The 27276-nt window shown below is 42.5% G+C and overlaps 3 protein-coding genes across 4 annotated transcripts in view; 2 read left to right on the forward strand and 1 right to left on the reverse strand.

Moving 5' to 3' along the window:
• Nutm1 (NUT midline carcinoma family member 1) overlaps nucleotides 1–4140 on the reverse strand; it is an 11484-nt gene extending 7344 nt beyond the window's left edge. Inside the window, exons 1-2 of the mRNA XM_021194584.1 lie at nucleotides 4015–4140; nucleotides 922–1627 (exon numbers count right to left, since the gene is read on the reverse strand). Coding sequence (XP_021050243.1) covers nucleotides 922–1627; nucleotides 4015–4030 — 722 coding nt within the window. The 5' untranslated portion in view covers nucleotides 4031–4140. The remainder of the gene's footprint in view (nucleotides 1–921; nucleotides 1628–4014) is intronic.
• Nucleotides 4141–6899: 2759 nt separating this feature from the next.
• Nucleotides 6900–7649, forward strand: Nop10 (NOP10 ribonucleoprotein). The gene is made up of 2 exons (XM_021194927.2): nucleotides 6900–7054; nucleotides 7300–7649. The coding sequence occupies exons 1-2, from the start codon at nucleotides 7001–7003 to the stop codon at nucleotides 7438–7440; spliced, it is 195 nt and encodes a 64-aa protein (XP_021050586.1). The 5' UTR covers nucleotides 6900–7000; the 3' UTR covers nucleotides 7441–7649.
• Nucleotides 7650–11403: 3754 nt separating this feature from the next.
• The window catches only part of Slc12a6 (solute carrier family 12 member 6), a 93775-nt gene continuing 77902 nt past the window's right edge, over nucleotides 11404–27276 (forward strand). The window contains exon 1 of one of the 2 annotated variants that reach the window (XM_021193350.2): nucleotides 11404–12748. In XM_021193350.2, the coding sequence (XP_021049009.1) occupies nucleotides 12478–12748 (271 nt within the window). In that variant the 5' untranslated portion in view covers nucleotides 11404–12477. The remainder of the gene's footprint in view (nucleotides 12749–27276) is intronic. The other variant, XM_021193351.2, reaches the window with a different exon arrangement.

Raw genomic sequence — 27276 nt, forward strand, 5'->3', positions numbered from 1 at the left:
TCTCAAAAAAAAAAAAAAAAAAAAAAAAAAAAAAGGAGAGACTGTTTGCTCAATGGTCTGCAGCTGAGAGCTACCCTGTCTGGTTGGGAAGTAGAGAAAATTTCCCAGATGACTAATAACTAATATATAAACAAAAAAGACAGCCTGTAACTCCAGGTGTCTTGGCTAAACACACACATACACTAAAGGAGGGATACTTTGGCCTTCTGTGGGCTCCCTTCCTCTTTCAGGTTGCCTTTTTATAGTATTAATAAAAGGATGACCATTTGAATGAGTCGTTTTCTACTCCTGGCGCTTTGCCAAGCCCTGCTAAGCTTCTGATCAGCCTTGGAGATAGGTGTGACTACCCGCTTCCGTGATAAGGAACCTGAGGGCAAAGGTGTTAAGTGTCCTGCTCTGGATCACACACCTAGTGTGCGGGAAGCCAACTGTGCTTCCCGGCCCCCCCCACTTAACCCGGGCTCCTCAGTAAGCTAGGGTTCACACACACTAAGGTCTTCCTTCGCCTGACCCAGCGCCATCTTCCCCATTCTCACAGGAATGAGTCAGGACCCAGCCCACCTCATTCCCGGTCAGTGTCAGAGGGCAGGCAGGCAGGCGGGCAGGCAGGGCCCTGACATTTGGAGTCAGGGACCTATATGTCAATCTCTGCTTCCTGTTTTATGACAGGAAGTCTCTCAGTCTTCTCAAGATTACCATAAAACGCTTGCCTGACTTCACAGAGTTGTAGGTATTCTTTGTGAGATGGTACCTGAATGTTTCTTATAAGCTGGGAAGAATGTAGCCCTGTTTTTCATTCTCTTAACAGTGTCTTCTCACTCTCACAACTGCCTTCAAGAATTCTGGAGTAACCGAAACTTCTGCGCCTATCCTAGAGTCCTCCCTAAAAGTCAACCTTGGATACCCCCCACCCCCACTTACATAAGAAAGCAGGAAAGAGCTTCTGCATCAGGACTCTGGGATAGGTGAGTCCGGGCCAAGACTTTGTAGCGCTGCCAGCGACGATAGTTCTCATAAACACCCTTGGAAGCATAGGCAAGGTCACCTTGAGAGGGCTTCCGAGCAGCCACGGGGCCTCCTTCCATGGTTGTTGCTTGTGTTCCTGGCCAGGGCTTTTCCAGGGGCACAATGGGAGCCAGTTGGGCAGCTGGTGGTAGGACCTGCAGAGGAAGTCCTGCAGGGCCCTCCTGGCTCACTCCAACAGCTACAGCAGGCAGAATGGTCTTCACATTAGAGGCTGTCACATACCGAGGAGGAGGCCCCTCCTGGCTCCCACAGAGAGCCCCTGAGGGAATCCAGTTTAGGGCAGCCTGAGTAACTATAAGGTTTTGAGTTTGAGAGGACTCAGCTGGCCCCACATCTGTCTTGACTTTGACAATGACCTGGCCAGTTCCAGCCACACTGGGGCCAGGGCCTCCTTCTCCTGTCCCCAACAATGAGCTGGGGAAAGCAGAAAGGAGTAGAGGATTGCCTGGAGAGAAGACAGGAGGTATAGGGGGCTGTGGTGATGGCTCCCAGAGGGGTTGGTCTGGTGGGACAGGAGGAGGTGGGGCAAAGGGAAGCGCACTGAAAGGGGACAGGCCAGCGCCAGGTTTCATGACCAGATCTGGTCCTGGTAATGGAGAGGCTGTGGAGACAAAGAAGGAAGGGAGTAGGAAGAAGATGAGAAGTTAGGCCACTTGACTTCCCGTCCCTATGGGGTCAGAGCAATGACTCCCAATGCATGAAGGAAGGGACGTTGATGGGGGCCTCTCGAGTAGTCCTTTACCCTTGAGCTATTAGGCTAGAGGAGTTGTTCCCTTCCAAAGACACACACGGGCTTGCATCTTCCAGGAAGAACAAGCTCAAGCCATCCCTGCCGCTAAGAACATCTCCCAAAACAGTCCTGAAGATCTCCCCGGCCAGCTCCATAGGCAGATGAAGAAGGTATGAAATAAGATTGATGCCCATTCTGCAGGAAAAGCAGTCTGCAAGCACGCTGAGTGCAGGGAAAATTCCAGGCTCCCGAGAAGCGCTCATGGGACTCTTGAGAAAGCGGCAGTTTCACAAACACTGGTCCACCCCACTCCTCCTCTTCCTATGCCTCTTGTTCCTAATAATCTCCTCAAATAACAGAAGGTGCAGTTTGTGAGCAGGCTCAATGATTCTAGGACTCACAAGCTCATCTCTCCAAAAGTCGTCCCACTCAGCATACACAAACATCTACTAACCCTACCTACTCCATACAACAGGGAGCCACCTGATCCCAACTGCCCTAGGGCTCCTGTCTCTAGCCACACAAACACAACTCCCAGGACAGAATACAGCAGCCTAGATTCTGGGTTCCCAGAAACTTCATTATGAAGTGAGGGGAGGACCGTGGAGGGAGGGAGGGAGGGAGGGAGATTTCCAGTGATCTCAGTTGCAAGTATAGACAAGGTGAAATTTCAAGTCTCAGCAACCACAGGGTGGCTCACAACCATCTGTAATGGTGCCCTCTTCTGGTGTGTCTGAAGAGAGCAATGGTGGTGTATTCACATATATAAAATAGAATACATAAATCTTAAAAAAAAAAAAGACAGCACAGACTATCTGTGGTCCTGCTGATTAATAGTAGAAGTTTAGGGCTCACAAAGAACAAAACATTGGACTGGAGCTAAGAAAGAAAGAAACCTAGAACACAGCTCCTGTGGTCAGGTAGAGGGGCTACAAATGTGCTTTCTTAAACAGGGCCTGCCTGCATCCTGCATGACTTTAATGGCACAAACAGAGCCTAATTGGCCTGATTTCATGCAACACTTCTCCCTTTTTTCTTAAAAAAAAAAAAAATATTATTTCACTGACAAAGCAGTACCTTCAGATTCTACTTCCTGACCATAAAGGAGACGTGAAATAGGAACACACTAATGTCACACTCATCTGAACCATACACCACAAGGCTAGCTTATACCACCAAGTTCTGCACACAGTGAAAATGTTCCTAAGGTCTGAGCTCCACAACAGGGAGAAAAACTGAGCATCTCACCATTGCTAAGACGGCCTATCCCCTCCAGCCTGAAAATCAAGAAAGATTTGCCCCTAATCAAATTAAAAATAATTACTTAAAAAAATAAATGCAGGTTTGTACAACCACTCCGAAGGACAATCGCAAGTTCAAAGCCAGCCTGGGTTACAGAGGGAGTTTCAAGGGCAGCCTGAGAAACTTAGTGAGACCTTGCCTCAAACTAAAAGGTGAAATGGGAGCTGCAGATTTGGCTCACAGAATGCTGGCCTAGCAGATGCAAGGTCACAGATTCAGTTTCAATAAACAAATATTCACACACACACACACACACACACACAGAGAGAGAGAGAGAGAGAGAGAGAGAGAGAGAGAGAGAGAGAGAGAGAGAGAGAGAGAGAACACAGAACACATGTGGTCAGACATGGAAATCTATGGAAGTATCCTCTCCAAAACACTAACTAGATGGAAACTTGACCTTAGACTTCCCAAATTCCAGATATATGCATAATAAATTACAATGAAAGAAAAAAGAAAGAAAGAGGAGCCTGCTGCCTGAACTGACAAATAGCCACCTCTGTTAGAAGGAGCCATCAGGCCCTGGGAACAAGGAATTTTACAAAATCTCTAGCCCAGTTCACCCTGACTTCGCACGAAGTCCTAGCGCAGGTCAGAAGACACAGTTCATGACTCTTCTCTTGAAACTCTGATGACACCACCTATCCTAATACATAAGCCTCTGTTTCCACCACAAGCATGTTAACGTGGTCCCTCTTCCTGGGAATCAAATTGGGTAACTGGTTATCCAGTCCCAATAGTCAGTGTATTACTTCAGACATACCTTGGTTCATTTCCAAGGATGTACCTCCCCATTCTTAATGGTAAAAATCTATTTCCCTGGGCTCCCTGGTGCCTGTGTGGGGTCTAATTCCTCAAATCCCTATAGATTGGCCTAATTGATTTGTCCCTAGGTAAAGTGACAAATTTGATACCCCAGGTGGTAATACCCCACACTCCACTACCCCTAGTCTTACTTCCACCTGATGCCATAATCCGAGGTTTAGGCACACCAACAGTGACAGTCTGGAAGACTCCAGAATGAAACAGTTGGGTCCAGGAGCCAGGCAATAATCTAGCTCCAACAGATGATATCTAAGGAAGAGAGGCTAAAGACTGGGTCAAAACAGAATTAGAATCTTGGACTCAGGCATTCTGTAGTGGGGGAGGGGAAAGGATATTGTGTAGTGAGAATGAGGAGATTTTACTCCGTGGTTTTTAGTAAGCAAGCAAAAATTAGAAAGTCCCTCAGTGGATCTGATACCATGATTGTTGGGTGTCCTCTTTTAGGACAGTTTGAACATTGTCTCCCAGATTCCCACCATGATGACACTGTAGTTTTCACTGTTGGCTTCTTATTCTATCCTTCAACAATACATCTAATCCGGAGCTCCATCCTTTCTCCAGTTCTGCAGCTGGATTACTATTAACAACAGAACCTTGGGTGGACCTCGGACTTGTTTCAGTGATGACTCTATTTCCCCGAGCCAAATTCAGAGTGCACAGCGAGGATTAAAAACAAAAACCCCCTTCAGGTATTTGAGTACTTTCTCTAGTTCCTCCATTGGGGACCCTGTGTTCCGGAGGGGTATGGGAAACTTTCGGGATAGCATTTGAAATGTAAATAAAGAAAATAATAATAATAAAAAAAATAAATAAAAATAAATAAAAAATAAAAACAAAAACCAAAAAACTAAATGCTTGACACTGAAGTGTCTCAGACGATGCAGGGTGTTCAACTGCTGTGGGCTGAGCGCCACCTTCCTGCAAAGCCAACACACACACCTGTAATCCTAGGACCCAGGAGGTAAGAATTTGAGAAAAGCCTGGGCTACAAAGTGGGGCTAACTCTGAAAAAAAAAAAAATCTCTCTGTAAGACCCCAAACAGTCCAGTCACAACACTCCTGAAATTCCTGGTAGCCACGGCCTTTTTTCCATTTGCTGAAAGATTTTACTAAATTTAAAAAGATTTTAATTAATTGATTGCTGATTTTTGAAACAGGAGCTCACTCTTTAGCCCTAGCTGGCTAGGAACTCAACAAAGATCTGTCTGCCTCCATCTCTTGAGAACTGGTATTAAAGACCTTCACCTTTTAAAAAAAGAAAAAGAAAAGAAAGGACTTAGTTTTAATAGTTTTAAAAGGGTTTATGTAGTTATGTTTTATGTGTATGAATGTTTGCCTGGATGGAGGACTGTGCAGCTGGGTGCATGCCTGGTGCTCACAGAAGCCAGACAAGGGGGTCAGAGCCTCTAGAACTGTAGTTGGAACCAGTTATGAGTTGCTATGTGGGTGCTAGCACCTGAAGATGGGTCCTCTGTAAGAGAGTTGAGCATTCTTAACCACTGAGCCACATCTCCAGTTCCTTTTGGATTTTTGAGACAATCTGGCTATGTAACCTAGGCTGAAATCTAAGATTCTCTGACCTTAGCCCTTGAGTGCACAACCCCTGCCTTAAAATTACCATAAAGTTTTTTCATTAAATTACTTTTTAAATTTTAAATTAATATTTTAGTATGACTCAAAAGTCAGATTAAGAAAAGTTTTGAGGGGGAGTCCAAGGGAGTTAAGAAAGGGAGATGGGAGGGTGAAAAGGACTAAAATTCTGTGTGTGTGTGTGTGTGTGTGTGTGTGTGTGTGTGTGTTAAAGCAGTCAACAACAATAACATCAAAACCTATACAAAACGAACAAAAATCCAGGCTATGTAAAATAAACCCTACATCAGCAAGCACTCTTCCCTTTCATTCCCTGTACCTAGACCTCCATGCCAGAAGATACCAATATTAACTGTTTGTGTATATTCCTACCCCCCCCTGCAAAATCTCCAAAACACACACACACACACACACACACACACACACACACACACGAACACACACGGACACACCCACCCACCATGCTTTTGTTTGTTTCTTGGTTTAAAAAAGGGTTTCACTGTTTAGAATACTGTCCAAGTGGGCCTTGGACCTTGGATGTTAGAGATCCTTCCGTTTCAGCCTCCGGACTTCTGGGGTTACAAGCTCGGGTTAAGCTCCCGGGGTTTTTGAATGCATCTCATGAAAACGGCAGCCAAACCGTCTATAGTTACTACTTTTAAAAAAAAAAATTACGTTTTTTTTTCTGGCTACAAATTTAGTATGCTACTATATTTTTGCCACTATAAGTAGTGCTGCAATGATCATTTTGCAATATCTTGGTTTTAGTTTTTAATTCTTTAAACTAGCCTCTTATGCGGCTTTTCGGCCTTTTAAAAACTGGAAATACCCCCGAGAAGGTGTACCTTACTTGCTATCATCTGCTACTCACCATATAAGAAAGAGCTGAACTTGTGGTCCGGTCCCGAGTTTGAATCTTGGTTCGATCCCTAAAACAAAATCCACCAGTCACAAGAAAACCTTTACGTTCTTTTCGCTTTGCATAATATCGAATACCCATCATGCACTCTTTGCCGCCAATACTTTGAAATTGGGCGGGAAACCGGATGTTAAAAGTAGGGTTCAAAAAAAAAAATCTTAACTTCTTCCCTAGGATATAGGAAGTTGAGAATCCTGGAGCCCTTGTTTCTCCAGGAATTAGAAAACTGGTGCCTCTGAAATGAGTGTGCAATTTGAAATTAAAGATAAGACTGATATCAACAGTGAATGATGCATCAACATTCAACCCACATCCATCCCTACTTCCTAATCCCTGGCAGTGCCTGGCACACAGTGGGCAAGTCCATGGATCTTAATAACTTTGCAAGGTTGCTGCTAGCTGGAACCCAAGGCCAAGCAAGACTTGCTCTACTATGCCCCCTTCTGGTCACATGGATATGACTGGAGAAATGGACTACATTTCCCAGGATGCCTTGGAAAGACTTCCGTCCAAACTGGAAGGTTGTTGGCGCACGCGATTGAGGCGGCGCACTCGGGTAAACGCTGCTGGCGGTAAACGTACGGGGCGACTTTCGGCTGAGGGCAGTCATGTTTCTCCAGTATTACCTCAACGAGCAGGGCGATCGAGTCTATACACTGAAGGTAAGGGGAGGAGGAAACTGCTATATATCAAAAGGAGGAGAAATTTAGATGGGAGGAACGGTTGGAAACGGCCTGCGCAGCTCAGTGAGTGGAGCCATGTCGGAGCTAAAACGTGGTAGATAGAGGCAGTGGCTTCTTGTTCTGACCATCGCGGTCTCCCGGCCTCAGGTTTCCCAATTCTTGTCCCCTTTCTATCACACCACTCATATATTGAGATCATTTTTATTTTATTTTTCCTTGAGCAGAAATTTGACCCTATGGGACAACAGACTTGCTCGGCCCATCCTGCTCGGTTCTCCCCAGATGACAAATATTCAAGACACCGAATCACCATCAAGAAACGCTTCAAGGTGCTCATGACCCAGCAACCGCGTCCTGTCCTCTGAGGGCTCGTTAATCTTTTATGCTGCTCGTGCCTCGGCCGATTATCAGCAACCAAACGCGTCTATCTGTAAGCCTTGAAGCCTTCCCATGCTGTTTGGAATCCTATCTCACTCACCACGTGAATGAGTCTATACTGCTGGGCCTCGCCCGTAAAAGGAACAATATTTTTCTTTCTTTCATGCCAGGTTATTAAAGATACAATGACTTGAAAGTTCATTTTGTGTGTTGTTGGAGGAAAAGATGGGGGAAGGGTAGTACGGTTGGTAGTACAAGGTTGAGAACATTCTTTTTTTCTTTTTTTTTTTTTTTAAAGATTTTATTTATTTATTTATTTATTTATTATATGTAAGTACACTTTAGCTGTCTTCAGACACTCCAGAAGAGGGCATCAGATTTCTGTTACGGATTGTTGTGAGCCACCATGTGGTTGCTGGGATTTGAACTCAGGACCTTTGGAAGAGCAGTCGGTGCTCTTAACCGCTGAGCCATCTCACCAGCCCGGTTGAGAACATTCTTAAGCCCTCATTGTAGCAATAGAACTGTGTGCCATCAACGATAGGGTGTTGGGGAAGAAAAGGCTGTGAAAGACTCCTACAAAGGTCAGCATTCGCTGGAAAAACTCTATTGTCTAATTGTGGGCCCTTTAAAAAATTTTTTCTTTGTTTTCTCGAGGCATGGTTTCTCTGTGTAGCCCTGGCTGTCCTGGAACTCACTCTGTAGACCAGGCTGGCCTTGAACTCAGAAATCCAACTGCCTCTGCCTCCCAACTGCTGGGATTAAAGGCATGTGCCACCACGCCCAGCTAAAAAATATTCTGAATTCCTCAAAGATTAAAAAAAAAAAAATGTGTGTTTCAGTATTTTACCGACATGTCTATGCCAATATGTGCCAGTAACCACCAAAGCTAGAAAGGGATTTACATCCTTGGTGACTAGAGAGTGATAGCCAGTCTTTCTGTGACTCCCGGGGACAGACAAAGGTCCTCTGGGAAGCACCCCTCTCTCCAGTCCTACCACTACATTTTGAGTTCTGAGATAACAAGTGTGCCCAACCCTGGAAGTTTTCTTTTTCTCTCTTTAGACAGAGTCTCTATGTAGAGCTGGCTGCTCTGGACCTCAGGTCTAACTGCCTCTGCCTTTGAGCACTACCTTAAAGGTGTGTGCCAGCCTGTGGTGGTTTTTTTTTTTTGTTTTTTTGGGGGGGGGTTTCGAGACAGGGTTTCTCTGTATAGCCCTGGCTGTCCTGGAACTCACTTTGTAGACCAGGCTGGCCTCGAACTCACAGAAATCCGCCTGCCTCTGCTTCCCGAGTGCTGGGATTAAAGGCGTGCGACACCACACCCGGCTTCCTGTGGTGTTTCTTTACCAAGTCCGTGAAATCTGTCTGGTAGGAGATAATGTCTTGTTTTTTTGTTTTTTTTCCAGTATTGGAAATAATTCTGTCCTTCGATTGCAAAAATAAAACATTAGCATTGTTGTTAGCATTATTCTATGCCACCAGCTGTGCATATCAAAATAAAGACTTCAACCTGGAAGTAGTAATAGTCAGTATGGAGAAAAGGAAACTCGTGAATCTAGCAAAGACTTAGACGATCCCCTGGATATTAACATCTGATACATGACTTTAGGGAGCTTGATTATGTGTTTGGAGGCAAGAGGAAGAGCTGTAGAGTGAGCTAGGTAGTGTATATAAGTACATGCAAAAAGACTGGCATGTGTCAAGAGAGCAAAAATTGTGCAAAATGTCTTTGTAAAGTCTGTGAAGTTTGAATGACCAGCAAGGCTGCCTTAGAGAGTAGATTCCTGAGGAGATAGATTTCTTTCCTTCAAGGACAATTGTAAGGTGTTTGGTTTGGTTTGGTTTTGGTTTTTCGAGACAGGGTTTATCTGTATAGCCCTGGCTGTCCTGGAACTCACTCTGTAGACCAGGCTGGCACTCTGTAGACTAGGCTGGCCTTGAACACAGAAATCTACCTGCCTCTGCCTCCCGAGTGCTGGGATTAAAGGTGCGCGCCACCACTGCCCAGCCAATAGCTATAGGCTATATTTTAAAATCCAGGCTATGCATGGTAGCTGATGTCTAATTCTGGCATAGAATGAGGTGGAAGGATCCTGATGAGTTCCAAGCCCCTGGGCTATGTAGTTAGTCTTTGTATCAGAAAAGCTGAGGGTGTACATAACATAGTAGGTCCAGTGACTTTCTAACATGCACATAGCCTTACAGAACACTGGGTTTAGTGACCCCATAATTCCAGCACTTGGGAAGTAAAGGCAGGTCAGAAGTTGAAAAATCATCTTCTGCCCGGCAGTGGTGGCGCACTCCTTTAATCCCAGCACTCGGGAGGCAGGGGCAGGTGGATTTCTGAGTTCAAGGCCAGCCCAGTCTACAGAGTGAGTTCCAGGATAGCCAGGGCTATACAGAGAAACCCTGTCTCGAAAAAACCAAAAGAAAAAAGTAAGTCATCTTCTGCTATATAGACATCCTGTGCAACGTGAACTCATGTCTCACTTTCTAAAGAGCTAAAGAGGTATTTTGGCCAGCAAAGGTGCTTCACCCACAAGTCTGCAGATCTGGGTTCAGATCCTGGGACCCATAAACAGAAGGGTATTTGTACACTCCGAATAAATAAGTGTACCAGTTTTCTAACCCTGCCCCCACCCTCACTGGAGGATAGAATCAAGGGCTTTGGATATGTCAAATACTCAAGGATCTAATACAATTTTACATTTTAACAGGTTCCATTTTATTCCCAGGCTATTAAACTCGGCTGGAAATTGCCATTTGATCAAAGGGAATTTCCAAACCCGGGAATTAAGATGGTTTTGATACATTTTTTTTTTAAAGATTTATTAATTTATTTATCTGAGTACATTGTAGCTTCCTTCAGACACACCAGAAGAGGGCACCAGACCTCATTACAGATGGTTGTGAGCCACCTTGTAGTTGCTGGGAATTGAACTCAGGACCTCTGGAAGAGCAGCCAGTGCTCTTAACAGCTGAGCCATCTCTCCAGCCCAATACATTATTTTTTAAAATCTTTTATGTGTATTTAAGTGCAATGACAGCATGGGTCTTATCACCTAGACCTGGAGCTACAGGACCATATGTGAGGACTGGGAACCGAATTAGGGTTTCCTTCAGAGCAGTAAGTGCTGTTAACCTGCTCCATTATTAAGTATACTGATTTAACTATTGGCAACTAGGAGGAAAGGAAAGGTCTCAGGAAAGGCTCCGGTGAGTTTCTTCATTTTGGTCAAACTTTCAGAAAGTTTTCAAATAAAACATGGTTGAACTGAAAGTTATTAAAACACCTTGATGAATTAAACATTCTAGTGTTAGTAAAGTAGGTCAAACCCTGGAAATGTTGCAGAGCAGATATCCCAATGTCTTCTCCATGTCTGTATAAGTTCTCTTTAATGGAAATTTAAGCCTGGCTTGCAGTTTCAAAAGGATATGAACAAGAAGGGGGGAAATTAGCCCATAATGATGAGCAAGGTACAGGTGTCTTAAAAAAGACAACTGAAATTTTACAGAGGTCACATCTAAGGTAACTAGATACAGTACTGGGAGGTTTGGGTGCCATACAGTTAAGGTTTCCAGAGAGCTTTTAGAGATGACCCTTGCGGTTCCGGGGTCAGTGTACACTGCCTGCCTCTAAGCAGCATACTGATAATTTGGCGCACAGGTGAGAAAAAGCAGTTCGTCACACAGGCGTTCAGGCCCTAGGGCGGACTACAGTTCCCGTCGTGCTCTATGTGAGAGTCGGCGGTCCGCGCAGGCGTGCTGCCCTCTGTCTTCGGCGCTGCATACTCCGGGCGGGGCTGCTGTTGCCCGGCCGCGGGACGGCGCCGCCCTCTAGCTCCCCAGACTTCTCCGGACGGTTACCCTCGAATGAGGAACGAGCGGGGCGGAAAGGGGAGGGCTGCGGCGGCGCGGGCACAGCCCGCCGCGCCCGGGGCGGGGGGCGGCGAGGTCACGTAACGGCCTCGGGCGTCTGCCGGGGAGGGGGCCTCCTGCGCGCCGCGGCTCCGAAACGGTTAGCGGCTAGTAAACAACAGCTGCGCGCGCACCCGCATCAGCTGGCGCGGGCTCCCGCACCTGCCACCTCCTCCGTAGCCGGGACCAGCCCGCCTGGCCGTCTTCTGCCTCCGCCGAGACCCAAGGAAAGCCGGCGAGAGGCTACGGGCGCCGGACCCGGGAGGGAAGCGCGTCCTGTCACACGCAGTGCAAACACGGCGAGCGGTCGTGGGCTGGAGGGACTCGCGACGACCTGCCACTACCCTGCGGTGGGAGCTGCCCTGATCCGCTAGCCGCCGCCTCCAGCTCCTTTGCCAGGACGAGACCTCTGGGAGGCAGGAATCCACTCTGCCTTGGCGTCCTCTCGTTGCTCTCCTCTTTCTCCATCCTGTAGTGTGGGGGTATTTTCCCGTTATGCATGCGCATCTCTCCCACCAGACCCAAGTGGATTATCGACCTCAAAAACATCGGGTGGCTCAGCACACACCTCCTCCCAGCCAGACCTGTGGGGTATTCACCTGATACACAACAGGTGGCTGGTGCACGCCTTTGCGCAATCTGATCCACGCTCTATACGCCTGACAAGGGTGGGCCTGCATGCTCTGTCCTCAGAACCGTGGGACACTCGGCAGATAAAGGACTAACTACCTCATCCGGACCCTGGGGGTTGAGCAGAGGGAGGCGTCACCAGCTGCTGTGAGATCATGGCACGGAGCCCTCAGCCCTGGACCAAGGGAGACAGCTAGGATTCTGAAGGAAACAAGTTACACAGGATTGGCATCGTTTTGTTCTTATTTTGTTTTCTTGAAAATTATTTTTCAGTTACTGGTGGGGCACTTTATAAAAGAGCTGGCTTGAATTCTAAGTACAAGGATTCTTAATTGGGCCTTTGTGGGATGTAAATCAGGGTAATTGAGGGTTTTTTTTTTCCTTCTATTTTTGCAATCAGAAGTAGCTAGTGTAGGAGGAAGAGTTTTTGTGAGCTTTTCCTTTTTTCTTTGTCAAAAGGAAAGGAAAAAAAAATGCATCCCCCAGAAACCACCACCAAGATGTCCTCAGTTCGGTTCATGGTGACACCAACAAAGATTGATGACATTCCAGGTTTGTCAGACACCAGCCCGGACCTCAGCTCTCGATCTAGTTCTCGAGTAAGATTTAGCTCCCGAGAAAGTGTGCCAGAAACAAGCCGTAGTGAGCCTATGAGTGAACTGTCGGGGGTTACTACTTCTCTGGCAACTGTTGCCCTCGATCCTTCCAGTGACCGGACTTCTAATCCCCAGGATGCTACTGAGGGTAAGTAGAGACTCAGAGAGCGGGGTGTTTCAACCCTTGGGTTGTCCATGCTGGGTAACTACCCTATTCCGTTTTATAATCATCACCTGGAATTAAGGCCCACGTTTCTGTGATGCTTACGAGTGTGGGAATAATAGCGACAGTTAGTAGGTCACTGCAGTAGTCTTTTTGACGTGGGAAGGTAGCTGGCAAGAGGGCAAGGAAATGTCTATTTTGATTTCCTCATTTCTGTCTTATTTCTAACTAAAGTGACTATTTTTGGTTAAAGATAAGTAACAAAAAATTTTTAAAAATTAAATCGCTTACAACACAAAATTCCAAACTAAAATTTTAATGGGCTGGATAGGCGCTTTCTAGGGAGCTTTGGGGCTTTGACTCCTAAGTCAGCGTTTAAGGCAGGTTGTTACATCTTGTGTCTTACTGGATTCTTTCAAAGATTCAGTTGGGTGTCATAAAATTATTTTTTGAAAGTTATGTTTTTATAGAGTATTTAAAGTAACTGAATTCACTCAAGGAGATGCTACTCTTTTGAACAAATGGAACTTGGGAGAGGGGCTTCCCATGCCTGATTACCACATAATTTCCCTGCTGAGTTTTAGATAACTATTTTGTATATTGTATATTGGGCTTTTGTAGTCAGAATATATAGAAACCTATTCTGTTCGTATTAACCACTTTGCAGACTTGACCTTGAGCTGACCAGTCTGACTTGTATTAGAAGTTTTCCTTTGGTTTAGTGGGAAGAGCTGATGCAAAGAGAAGCTTCGTTTTCCAGACTCAGTTAAAAAGCTGGAGAACGGCCACTTAGTTTTATGCCTCATTTAAACCAACAAAAACATTTTTTTTTTAATTTTTCCCCTTAAGAATCTTAAAGACTTAAAAATTCTACTCTACACAAGTTTGAAAACATGGCTTTAGCCACTGACTTGTTAAAGCAAGCCTATCTTACCATTTCCGGTCTCAGGAAATACTGTTCCTCCTGACCTTAAGTGTTCCGGAAGCCAGAATAGTTTTAGTTCCTCAAATTTGCTTGTTTTTAATGTCTTGAGAAAGATAGACTTGGTAAAGCTTATAGTTCCAGAATTAACTAATCTTTAGCTAGTCATGTTTCTTTTATGGCAGTAGTATGAGTTAATTCCTAGTCTGACTGCTTTCTGTTGCTTAATAAACCTTACACTGTATTATATACACTATGTTAAAGTATGAAATAAAAGATCATAACTTCCTTTTCTATCATATTTATTTATTTATCTATATCTTTTTTGTGACAAGATCTCAAGTAGCTCAGGCTAACCTTGAGTTTTCTATATGGTCAAGGATGAGCTTGAACCTGGCTCTACCTCCCAAGTGTTGGGATTGAAGGCCTTTTCAACCACACCCAGTTTTGTGGGATGATGTGGATGGAACTCAAGGCCTCTTACATGCTAGGCAAGCACTCTGTCAACTGAGCTACATCCCAAGCCTGCACCAAATTACTTCCAAATTATAATCTTAATCTTTACTTCATCACACTACATTTGAATTGTTAAAAAATGCCAGTTAAACACATAGAGAAGTGGATGCTCACAGCCATCCATTGGACGAAGCACAGGGTCCCCAATGAAGGAGCTAGAGAAAGTACCCAAGGAGCTGAAGGGGTTTGCAGCCCCATACGAGGAACAACAAAATGAACTAACCAGTATCCCCAGAGAACCCTGGGACTAAACAACCAATCAAAGGAAACACGTGGTGGGACTCATGGCTCTAGCTGCATATGTAGCAGAGGATGGCATAGTCGGTCCTCAATGGGAGGAGAGGCCCTTGATCCTGTGAAGGTTCTATGCCCCAGTATAGGGGAATGCCTGGGCCAGGAAGCGGGAGTGGGTGGGTTGGGGAGCAGCGGGGGTGGGGGAATGGGGATTTTCAGAGGGGAAACTAGGAAAGGGGATAACATTTGAAATGTAAATAAAATATCTAATAAAAAATGCCAATTAAAAACTACAATCTACATAAGTCCCTTCAAGGAGTACTGATACCTTTTCATTCAGTCCTATATTCCAGTCAACTTGATCAGGTCTTACATTTTTATATCCCTACTCAAGGCTATAACTATAATAATCTATATCACTTTGTTGTTATTTACATATCTTTCCCAACCAGACTTAGTTCTTGAGGACAGGGGCACAGTTTTTGCACCTAATAATAATGTATGATATATCACATCTATTTTGTGCTCAGTAGTGAGTCATATCCAAACAGAAATTCAACAGAATTTTAAAAGATACAGTGAAGGGCCAGAGGTGATGGCACACTCCATTAATCCCAGCACTGTGAGGCAGAGGGCAGAGACAGGTGGATGTCTGGAGGCCAGCCATATATATATAGTGATAAGGGGAGATGAAAGATGAAAGGCAACTGCTGAAGCAGAGAAGCAGATGTGTGTATCTATATATGTGTATCTATATATGATGAAACAAGAGAATTGTTTTAAATGTTTCTGTCCTAGTGCCATTTTTAAAGATTCTGATTTATTTACATTAATATTAAAAACCGAAAACCTCTCCAGCTGGTTCAACTATGAAACCAGTGCTGACCACAGCTCAAAGGGAAGATGGCTGATGCTACATACATAGAAAACACTTTCATATCATTTGAAAGGTGATCCAACATGCACTAAGTGCTTAGGACACATTAGCTTTCTAAGAAAATGTTAGAGGATGTTATAGAACACTTATCTACATTTGGAATCTCTACAGTTCCTGTGGAAGTTACTCTACCCAGTTTCTTTCCCAGTTCTATGATAGTGTATAAGTAGGTCTCATCCAATCCCAAGCCCTTTTCATAAGATGGTGGTTTTAAAATGTCAAGCACTTTTTTGTTCATTTGTTTTTTACAAGGGCCCACTGTGTAGTCCTAGTTTAACTAGAACTTGCTATGAAGGCCCTGTTGGACTTGAACTCACAGAGTTGTCTGCCTCTGCCTCCTGAGTGCTGGTATTAAAAGGGTATACCTCCATTCTCAGCCTCAGCACGCATTAAAAAAAAATATTTTTTTCAAATAAACATCTTCTGTGTTTTCCCTAAAGCCCCCCAAAATGAATTTCATTGTATATACCCTTTTCTTAGATATATAATTTAATACTTGTTTACTACCTTTCATGTTTTACTTGGCTTAGTTTTATGATATTATGTAGGGAAGTAAAAAAGACATGTTGGTATCACACATATAAAACATTTGTATGAGTCTGTATGTATATGTGCAAGTGTGGGCATGGGTGTGTGGAGGCTAGTAATTGTCTTCCTCAATCACTCTACACTTTACTTTTTTTTTTCTTTTCTTTCTCTCTCTTTTTTCAAGACCGGGTTTCTCTGTATAGTTCTGGCTGTCCTGGAACTCACTCTGTAGACCAGGCTGGCCTTGAACTCAGAAATCTGCTTGCCTCTGCCACCCAAGTGCTAGGATTAAAGGTGTGGGCTACCACTACCCAGCTACACATTCCTTTTTAAAACAGGACTCACTGAACCTGGAGTTCATCTGTTCAGGAGGCCAGCTGGGTAGCCAGCAAGCCCCAAGGATCACCCTTTCTCTCCCTCCATAGTGTTGATAAGATAGGCACACAGTGCTATGCCAACTTTTTACATGTGCACTGGGGAATCCAAGCTCCAGTCCTCATTGTCCATGTTTGGCAAGCACTTTAGGACTGCTCTGTCTCCCTGCCTTTCCAAAAATGGTGTGGGTTAAGGCTATAATTGTTTCCTCCTCCTCCTCTTCCTCTTCATACAACATATTAACATGAAAATTTATAGCGGGCTGGAGAGATGACTTAGTGGTTAAGAGCACTGACTGCTCTTCTGAAGGTTCTGAGTTCAAATCCCAGCAACCACATGGTGGCTCACAACCATCCATAAATAGATCTGGCACCCTCTTCTGGAGTGTCTGAAGACAGCTACAGTGTACTTACATATAATAAATAAATCTTTTTTTAAAAAAATGAGTGTTTTTAAAAAAAAAATTAAAGAAATTCTAATTTTCTTAGATCTACTTAAGATATTGTTGTCATGAGAAGCCCTCAGGTAAAGATAACCTGTTGGAGTATTTACAGGTGAGATGAAATGTTCTGGGTTTCTCCCTCCCCCCCCCCCACACACACACAAAAGAAAGAAAAGCTTGGAAAACAGTACTGTTGTTAAAAAAGTATGTGAAGAGCCACTTACTATTTTCTCAGCTTTTATTCTATAAAGAAAAACTTTTGAAAGGTTGAGTTGTATACTCAAGAGTCAGAAACAAGATCACAAGTTCAAGACCTGCCTAGACATCATAGGCCCTTGTCAGAGAAAACAGTGCCAGGGCTTACAGCTTTATGGTAGAGAGCTTGCTGCACACTCATGGGCCTTTAGCTTGACCCAAGGTTACTTTCTCCCGCTCCCCCAAGAAATGATGAAATTTTAAGAGCTGGCTTTGTAGGGAGTATCTTCTGTTCTAGAAGCAGTCCTAGAATTCCCTGGATATGGATAAGCACCATTGATTGCTACAGTAATTATGTCACCTGATCTACCATCTCAGTGTTCTCTTCCATTCCTCACTAATTCTTCCTTCAGTGAGCCCACATGCTTTTCCTCTTATTGGCATGCTAATGGCTTTGAGGTTTCACAATTTTTTCTTTTTTATTGAAAATAGGTTCTTTTCTTATACACTATACCTCATTATCACCTTTACTAATGGAGAAGCACAAGGGGAGGAGGATAGTCCTGGAGGTCTAGAGCCTTACAAAAGTCATGCCTTTTGTTTTAACAAGGGGAGTGCTATTTCAGGCAGCCTGTAATGACCTATCAGGACATTACAGTGTTGCTATTTAAGGCATATTACCCTATATCCTTTTGGATCATGGATGGTTTTCCCTTTTGCTCCTGGTAACTAAAATATTTCTGGACTACCAAGAACTTTGCACAAATTCTAACAAGGTTCCACCTTTATGCCCTGAGCCATAATGCCTTCATTGGAGAAGAGCAAGCTGGCATTCAGTTCTCACTACCTTTGCTCTTTTGGCCTGATGCATTTATGCACAGTCTACACCTGACAAACTTGTTAACTGAGACTAAATCAACTCCTGTGCACTTTAGTTTGGGGCATTAGTTTTTGAATAGAATGTATCTCTTCACAGTAAATATGAAAACATGAAATGTTCACTGTTGGAATTACAAAGGCATTTCTGTTAAATGTTAAGCAAAATATGGTTTTAATTGGGTTTTATAAGTTTTATAGAATCTGTTTGGTTTGGTTTGGTTTGGTTTGGATTTTTGTTTGTTTGTTTTTAGAGACAGGATTTTTTTCTGTGTAGATCTGACTGCCCTTGAAGACTTTCCATAGATCAAGATGGCCTCAAACTCGAAGATTGGCCTGCCTCTGCCTCTCAAGTGCTGTTATTAATGGTGTTTGCCACCACCACCTGACTAGAGCCCTTAATTACAAATGAAGGCAAAACCACATAACATATAACATACGAAGGCACTTACATGGAACATTTTGCCTGAACAATAATAGTTCAGTGGTTGGTTAGTAAGAAATATTTTCTTGAGCCGGGTGGTGGTAGCGCACGCCTTTAATCCCAGTACTCGGGAACCAGAGGCAGGCAGATTTCTGAGTTCGAGGCCAGCCTGGTCTACAAAGTGAGTTCAGGACAGCCAGGGCTATACAGAGAAACCCTGTCTCGAAAACAAACAAACAAACAAAGGAAATATTTTCTTAATTCTTTGTCCTATTTTAACATTTCTTTTTTGCAGAACATTTTATTCCTGCTGATCTTGAGTGTCTGTATATGAGTGTGTGTGTGTGTGTGTGTATGTGTGTGTGTGTGTGTATGACCACACACAAGAACCTGTGTGTGTAGTTAAGAGACTGAACCCAGGGTTTGTTGCCTTGCTAATTACATGGCCTGCCATGTTCTGCCACTGAGAAGTCTCCAGCCATATATTTAAATTTTGTTATTGTATGTACTAAAGGTTGGTCTGGGTATCTCTTATAGCTTCAGTTCATCTCAAATTCATTAACATCCTACCTCCACTACCCAAGTGCATATTTTATTTTTGAAGTGGGATGAGTGTGAGTGTGTGTGTGTGTGCATTCACAAACGTGAGCTTGCACATGCAAGCATGCTTGTATATGTGGAGGCCAGAATCTAGGGTGCCATCTCTGCAGCCACCCATCTTGCTTTTGAGATCAGGTCTCACTAATTAGGGTAGGCTGGCTAGGTCCCACTATTTGCTAGCAGGTTCTTTACTCACCGAGCTGTTATTCCAATTTTTAAGCTCCAAGTCAGTAGTGAAACTTAATTCACAAGGTTTCATAATCAAGTCAGAATAAATAAATTAATCTCATGGACTGGTTCAGTGGATAAAGACACCTGCTGCCAAACCTGATGACTTTAGTTCAGTCTCAGAACCCACATGATGGAAGGAGAAAACCTATTCCTAAAAAGTTAATTATTATCTGTCTTCCAACCATCATATGCACATGAATTAGTCTGTGTGCGAGCGCCCACTCGTACAAACACACACACACACATGTAATCTGAACTGTTCAAAATTTCAAATGTTGAAATTTTTTCCCATAGAGTAAATGACAAGATGGAAGTTTTCAAATGTGCGGTGTTTAGGGCTGTAGAAAACTGTTCCTGCAGAAGACCTCACTGGGCATGTGAGTCCCAGCATTCGCCAGGCATCTCACAGTAGCCTGGATCTCCAGCCTCAGCCTCAGGACCAATGTCTCCTCCAAGGGCACTGGTACTCATTCACATGTACACATGGTCCTACCCACTTGTAAATACATACAATTCAAAGTAGATTATTAAAAATGTGTGTGTGTTTTTTTTTTAATTAAAAAGCTCAAAACTAGGGGAAAAAAGCAATATTAAGTCATTAAGTGGCAGGTATTTGGGGGTTTTCTTATTTTTTATATTTAGTTTTTTCTTTTAGTATTTTATTTTTGTGGGTGTAAGTGTGCACCATGAGGCACATGCGGAGGTTGAAGACAAGTTTGGGGAGGTGCTTCTCTTCCAGCATGTACGTCCTAGACACTGAACCCAGGTCGTTGGGCTTCGGGACGAATGCCTTTGACCTTTGTCACTTCACTGACCCCTTATGTTCCCAATTTTAGTCCTTTGTATTTAAGATCTTTATGTAATCAGGAGCTAGCTGCACTCCAGCCTCTAGGTTCCTCACCTAATCAATCAGTTGGTTTGCTGTTTGTTGCTGCATTCGATAATCCTTGGGGTGTTTCTAGTGACCTTGAGAAGTCCACATGCAAAAGCCAGTTGACAGCATTTATCTGTTTGCTTTCATAATCATTTAGTGCATTAAAGATTTTGGCTAAATGGCACTTGAGTTTCTTCCATCTTACCAGTTAGGTTTGCCTTCACTTTGACGAAGGCTCTTCATTTTACATATTGCTGACTGAAGGAAGAAGAAAACACTATTAAGTAAACTTGTGCATACACCTGTACCTTTTCATCTAAGGAGTGACTACCGTTGACTGTACCAGAAGTTACGAAAGATACCCCAGCACTCGGGAGGCAGAGGCAGGTGAATTTCTGAGTTCAAGGCCAGCCTGGTCTACAGAGTGAGTTCCAGACAGCCAGCACTGTACAGAGAAACCCTGTCTCAAAAAACAAAAAACAACAACTACAAAAAAAAAAAGAAGTTACAACAGAGATTAAATTTTTTAAAAATATTTATTTATTTATTTGTTTGTTTGTTTATTTATTATGTGAGTGCACTGCTGCTGTCTTCAGACACACCAGAAGAGGGCATTGGATCCCATTGCAGATGGTTGTGAGCCACCCTGTGGTTGCTGGGAATTAAATTCAGCACCTCTGGAAGAGCAGTCAGTGCTGAGCCATCTCTCCAGTCCCACACTCTTTTTTTTTTCCCCCTTAAGATTTATTTATCTTATGTATGTGAGTGCTCTGTCTATCTGCATGTGCAACTGCATGCCAGAAGAGAAACCAAATACAATCAGAATTTGTTTTGCTTTGAGATTATTTGCATTTATTACCGTAAACATAATGCTTATTTTCATTACTGAAAATAAAAATGGCTAGTTACATCCTAAGACTCAAACAAAAGGCTTATGATTGAGTTTTTTACCCCTAGGTTAGCAGTGTGATCTATTCCACTTAAGGGACTAAACACAGGTAGGAGCTAGGACCCATGTTCTTCTGTATAGATAAGGTTAGCTCTTTCCTTTCTTGAAAAAAAAATGTTTTGGTATTTTTCACCATGGATTTTTGTTTGTTTTGTTTTATTTTCCTGTGCTAAGATAAACTTTTTCTTGTCTAAGAAAAAAATCTGAGGCATCAGATAAGTAGATTGGTCAAATCCATGGTAATCATTGACAAGTAGTAATTGAACCCAGGGGTACTGTGTGACTCCAGTGGTAGGTAGTATTTTTGTCTTAAGCAAGTTGACCCTGCCAGAATGTTTAGTAAATTTAAATTATATAGTACTATAGCAGATGCATGAAAGAAATACCCCAGGACATTATTTTGCCTGACATTTAGAGGAAAACTACAAACAGAAGGCAATACAATTACATATTCTCTGGATTGCTAGAGTCCATGTTTCTTAAAGAAAATTCAGCCTAAAAATGTTTACTTCATTGTTACATGCACAAATGATGTGCTCCTATCTAGTGTAGTGCAGTAGTATTGCTGAGTTTTTGCACATTTTACATTAGTCTATCAGTAAAGTTAGTGAATATTTATATTTTGAGCCAAGACTTAGTGAATTTTTTCTTATCCTTTTTTTCTTTATTTTTCTTTCTTTATTCATTTTTTTTTGGTTTTTTAAGACAGGGGTTCTTTGTGTAGCCTTGGCTGGCCTAGAACTAGCTCTGTAGACCAGACTTCCTGAAAGTAAAGGCGTGCAACACATCTGCCTGGCTTCTTTATTTTTATTTATTTATTTATTTATTTATTTATTTATTTATTTATTTATCAGTCTTGCTGCTGTTTAGCCCAGCTGGCCTTGAGTGTGGATCCTCCCTCTTCAATCTTCTGAGTTCCTGGATACGAGGCATTCACCCCCACCATGCCGGCTCAGGAAATCTCTTCGTAAATGGACTTTTGGAGAGGGGCAGAAACAAAGCAGTGGTTCATAAAATCATTTTTAATTTGAAGTAGAAATTAAATTAACAGGGTTGGTCCTGAACTGGGGAAGCCACTCAGCAATAGACTATTAACATAGCATATGCAAGGCCCTGGGGTCAATAGCTGGTCACCGAACAATTGTTGCTTGGTTAATCGATTATTTTTTGTTAACAAGGACATTCTCTTTGGGACTGTGTTTTCATTGCTTTTTCCTTATGTTTTAAGACTATATTTATAGTTTTCATAGTGTGTTGCATAGTGTCATGTTTATATTCTGTAGACTTTTCATCAATAGAAATGCATTTTAACCTGCCAATGATTTAATAATAGAAAAATGAAATGTGTAGATGGGATAAAACTGCAGTGAGGAACTGAGTTGTTGTCTGTATTCTTAGCTACCAGTGCTGCCTCTTTGGTTGGTAATCAGGCTCAGTGACATTAGACAAAGGGGAAAAGAGCCCTGTATAGGAAGTTACGACACAGACTAAACTTTCTTATTTTCCTAAGATTTAATTTATTTTATATATGTGTGTGCACCCACATACCAGAAGACAGCATTAGATCCTATTACAGATGGTTGTGAGCCACCACGTGGTTGCTGGGAATTGAACTCAGGACCTCTGAAAGAGCATCTAGTGCTCTTAACTGCTGAGCCATCTCTCTAACCTCATAGATTAAACTCTTAAGAGACAACTTTAAGAGCCAAACACTTAATTTCCGGAGGCATTCGTTAATACCTCATTTAGTGTTTGGACACTGCTGCTAAAAATGACTGAGATTGCCCTGAAGTTAGCTAGCCATCACATCCTATTACATCCCTCCAGCGACCTCACAGCTTTGGGCTCCTGAAGAAGTAACCCGTCTGAGCAGAGCGGTGGGATGTTAGGCTCTCCTGGTTCTTTGTTTGCTTGTGTATTGTACTCACGGATGTATGGTTCATTGACTAACAAGACTGCACACCCGTGCAGGGCTGGGGACGGTGCCTTGCATTGTTTCATTCCTATTTCTGGTACCTATTGGGCACTCTAATAGTATAAAGTAAATGCATGATTCTTTGAGAGTCATGTGACCTCAACCAGAGAACACTGCCTTTTGTTCTCTACAACAGTATGAATCCACCAGGAAGGAATGTCTTTCATTTTTTATCTTTAAGACATTCAGCCCTAAAATTTATTAAATATTAACCACTTCAACTATTTCATAGAAATCTGTTTTCATAGTTTTAAATAGTATGTTCTTGCTATCCTTGTTACCCAGTCTTCACAAAAGTAATTCACTCGCCCTTTCTGTACTTGTATGCTACATGAGATAAAACTTACAATTTTAAGTCATTTAAATTAAAAATTGTTTTAGATAGTTAATTTTATTTTTTTTTCTTTTTTTTTGTTTTTTTTTTGTTCTTTTTTTTCTTGTTTTCATCCTTTTTTTTTTTTTTTTTTAGATAGTTAATTTTATGTGTATGAGTGTTTCACCTACATGTATGTATGGGCACTACATGCATACCTGGAGCCTTCAGAGGTCAGAAGAAGCACTGGCTCCCCTGGGACTGGAGTTATAGATGGTTGTGTGCCACCATATGGATGCTGGAGTTGAATTCAATTCTGCAAGAATAAGTGCTCTTAACCATTGAGCCATCTTCCCAGCCCATTAATTTGCTATTTTAAACTATTAGTCTCTCAGTAGCAGATAAAAGGGGTTACTGAATATGATAAATAGGTAAATAGGGAAGGTGCAGACACATCTTTTATTGGAGAATGAGAGTATACTTAGCAGACTCCAGCAATAGCAGTAACTCTAAATTTAAGTAGTGAGCGACTCATTATCTTCTGTAAGATGTTTACAGAATTCTGTAGAACAGCCATTCAGAGTGTAGTATGCAGACAGTGCTGGGTCATATTGCCTATCTGAGGAAGTAAGGAAAGAAATTGAAATTTTAGAAGCTTGCATGGTAGCTTAATAGAGCAATCTTATATCTGCTGAATTTCATGATTTAAAAAATTGGGATTTATGCCAGGTAGTGGTGGTGCATGCCTTTAATCCCAGCACTCGGGAGGCAGAGGCAGGTGGATTTTGCAGTTTGAGGCCAGCCTGATCTACAGAGTGAGTTCCAGGACAGCCAAGGCTACACAGAGAAACCCTGTCTCGAATCCCTCCCTGCCCCCCCCCAAAAAAAATTCGGGATGTATTTGGTATATCTTCATTTCATTTTTTTCATTAATTCACCTTGTTATTTATTCACAAAATTATTAGCATGTAATAAGTTTGGAGGCAGAGGCAGGCGGATTTCTGAGTTCAAGGCCAGCCTGGTCTACAAAGTGAGTTACAGAGAAACCCTGTCTCAAAAAAACAAAAAAAAAAAATCTGCTTGGCACAGTTGTACACTCCTGAGAAGGTAGACACAGGATGATCAGGGCTTTAAGGCCAGTCTCCATTCCATAATGAGTTTGAGGCAGGGCTGGTCTATATGAGACCATGTGTCATTAAATAGAAAAAGACTTCACCAAAAATAGTTTGCAAAACACTATTCTAAAACAGCAGTTAATCATCTTTCATACTTCTGCCTGACACTCCAAGTGACACCACACTCAATGGGGGGGATTGAGTAGTTTCTCTACCGTTGGTTCTAAGTAGTCTGGAATAGGTTTTTCTTTCATGCAACTGTTTTTACCTAAGAATCATTATGCTAGGGTTGGGAAAATGACTTTGTGTATGAGAGTGCTTGCTCCCAACCCCAGAATTGGGAGATGGCAACAGGTAGATCTGGGGCTCACTGGCCAATCTGCTTTTTCAGATTCAGAGAACTTGAAGTTCTGTGAAAGATCTTGACTCAAGAGAATAAGGTAGAAAGACATAAAAAAGAACACTTGATTTCATTTTCTAACTTACACATATGAACACACCCCACCACACACACACACACACACACACACACACACACACAAAGATCTCTGTTCTAACATGTAACATAGTTTTCTTTACAAGATATGTTAAAATTTGGGAGTTTTATACTTTTTAAATTCTTTAGTTCAGATATTTTAAATAAATGATAGAGGGAGGAACTTGTGAGGGCCCATGTGTAGCTGAGGAGTTACTGGTAGCTAACAGCTGCTGGAGAAGTGGGTGAAGAGTCATTTTTCTTCAGTGGTGTAACCACTGGTAGGTAACCTGTGCCCCAACTCAATAACCCATACCATGCTCATGCAAGCAACACCAATTAACTTGAGTAAGTCACTCTTAAAAAACTACATGAACCTAAAGGAGTACTTATTGGAAAGAAAGAATTCAGTGGAAGTGAGGAACAAAAGAGGGTAAGGAAGGAATATCAAAATATGTTCTATACATTTATAAAAGTGTCTGAGTAAATGAAAGTGTAATTTTTAATTTATTTGAGTGCTGGCTAGTAGTTACCATGATTTAGTAAAAATATCTACTTAAAGCCAGATGTGGTTGTGCAGGCCCTTAATCTCAGCACCAGGGAAGCAGGAACAGACAGATCTTTGTGAGTCTAGGCCAGCTTGGTCTATATAGTGAGCTCCAGATTGACTGAGACCAACAGTTAAGACCCTGTTTCAAATAACAGAATCAGGCTGGGCATGGTGGCGCACACCTTTAATCCCAGCACTTGGGAGGCAGAGGCAGGCAGATTTCTGAGTTCGAGGTCAGCTTGGTCTACAAAGTGAGTTCCAGGACAGCCAGAGCTATACAGAAAAACCCTGTCTCGAAAAAACCAAAGAAGGGGGCTGGTGAGATGGCTCAGTGGGTAAGAGCACCCGACTGCTTTTCCGAAGGTCCTGAGTTCAAATCCCAGCAACCACATGGTGGCTCACAACCATCTATAACAAGATCTGACGCCCTCTTCTGGAGCATCTGAAGATAGCTACAGTGTACTTACATATAATAAATAAATAAAACATTTTAAAAAAAAGTTTGTTTTTTTTTTTTTTAAAAAAAAAACAGAATCAGAAAGCCTCCCATAACTATTGTGAAAACAATCATATGTTGGAACTGCTTCAAGTACTTGCTACTGCCTTTCCTATTTGTTAAAAATGCCATTGGAAGTAAAGTGAATACTGTAGGTGTATAGCCATTGGGCTTGATTTGAAGGTTCTACCTCAGGTATTTATTTAGCTCTTAACAGCAGAGAAAGTACTTTTAATTCTGTCTAAAGTCTGCAGGAATTTAGGAGAGGTTCATGTGATTTGAATCTGTTTCAAGGCCAGAATTCATTGCTCCTCACTGAGGATTCCTCGTGAGCACGATACTTTCATAAACCCTTATCCTGTGTGGTATGTGGTCATGTGTGTATAAGTTAATGAGAGAATTCTGTGAACAGGTAGGTGTATGCAGATGAAGACTGCACAGTGTGGGCTCATGGTATCTAGTCTGTTGTATCCGTGTTCTGATTTTAAAATGTTTTTATTTTTACTGTGTATGTATTGCTATTTTACCTGTATGTATGCCTGTTTGCCAGGTATGTACCTGATGCCCAGGGAGGTCAGAAGAAAGCAGTGGATTCCCCTGGATGGGAATTGCAGATGGTTGGGAGAGGTTTTGGTGGTGGTGGTGATGTTAGGGATCAAAAATGCAGGTTCCAGCTGAGCCTTCTCCTGCCTCTGTGTCCAGTTTATAAAAATAATATGCCTGCATATTTGATCAAATTTAATTTGTTATTTTCAAAGTGAGTTCTATTTCAATTTAAGTATACTACAAAATGTATAACATATCTGCAGGATGTCCAAGAGTGCATAAAATGGCACTTGTCATAGTTCATGTTCAAGATACATAGAACAGTTAAATATCAGCAGTTTTGCTTTCTGCTTACTAATAGTTTTCTTGTATCATGGACCCAACTTTCAAATTTTTGCTAAAAGAAACTTAAAACTGTTTCAGGGTGGGCATGGTGCCTCTTATTTCTGTACTAAGGAGGCTGAGGCAGGAGGATCACAATATCCAGACCAGGTTAGGCTACTATTAAGACCCAGTCTCAAAATAGAAGACAAAACAAAAATGAAAACTGAACCTTTCTTTTTTTGTTTAAAAAATTTTATTTATTTATTTATTTAATATATGTAAGTGCACTGTCACTCTCTTCAGACATACCAGAAGAGGGCATTAGACTCGATTACAGATGGTTGTGAGCCACCATGTGGTTGCTGGGAATTGAATTCAGGACCTCTGGGAGCACAGTCAATGCTCTTAACCGCTGAGCCATCTCTCCAGACCCCCAAAACTGAACCTTTCAGCAATCAAATCATATGCCTCTAGGCTGGGTGTGGTGGCACACACCTTAAATCCCAGCACTTGGGAGGCAGAGGCAAGAGGATCTCTGTGAGTTTGAGGCCAGCCTGGTCTAGAGTAAGTTCTAAGCAGTCAGAGCTACATAGTGGGACCCTTTCTCAGACAAACA

This window comes from Mus pahari, chromosome 3 (genome assembly GCF_900095145.1).
Source record: "Mus pahari chromosome 3, PAHARI_EIJ_v1.1, whole genome shotgun sequence".
Classification (NCBI taxonomy): Eukaryota; Metazoa; Chordata; class Mammalia; order Rodentia; family Muridae; genus Mus; species Mus pahari.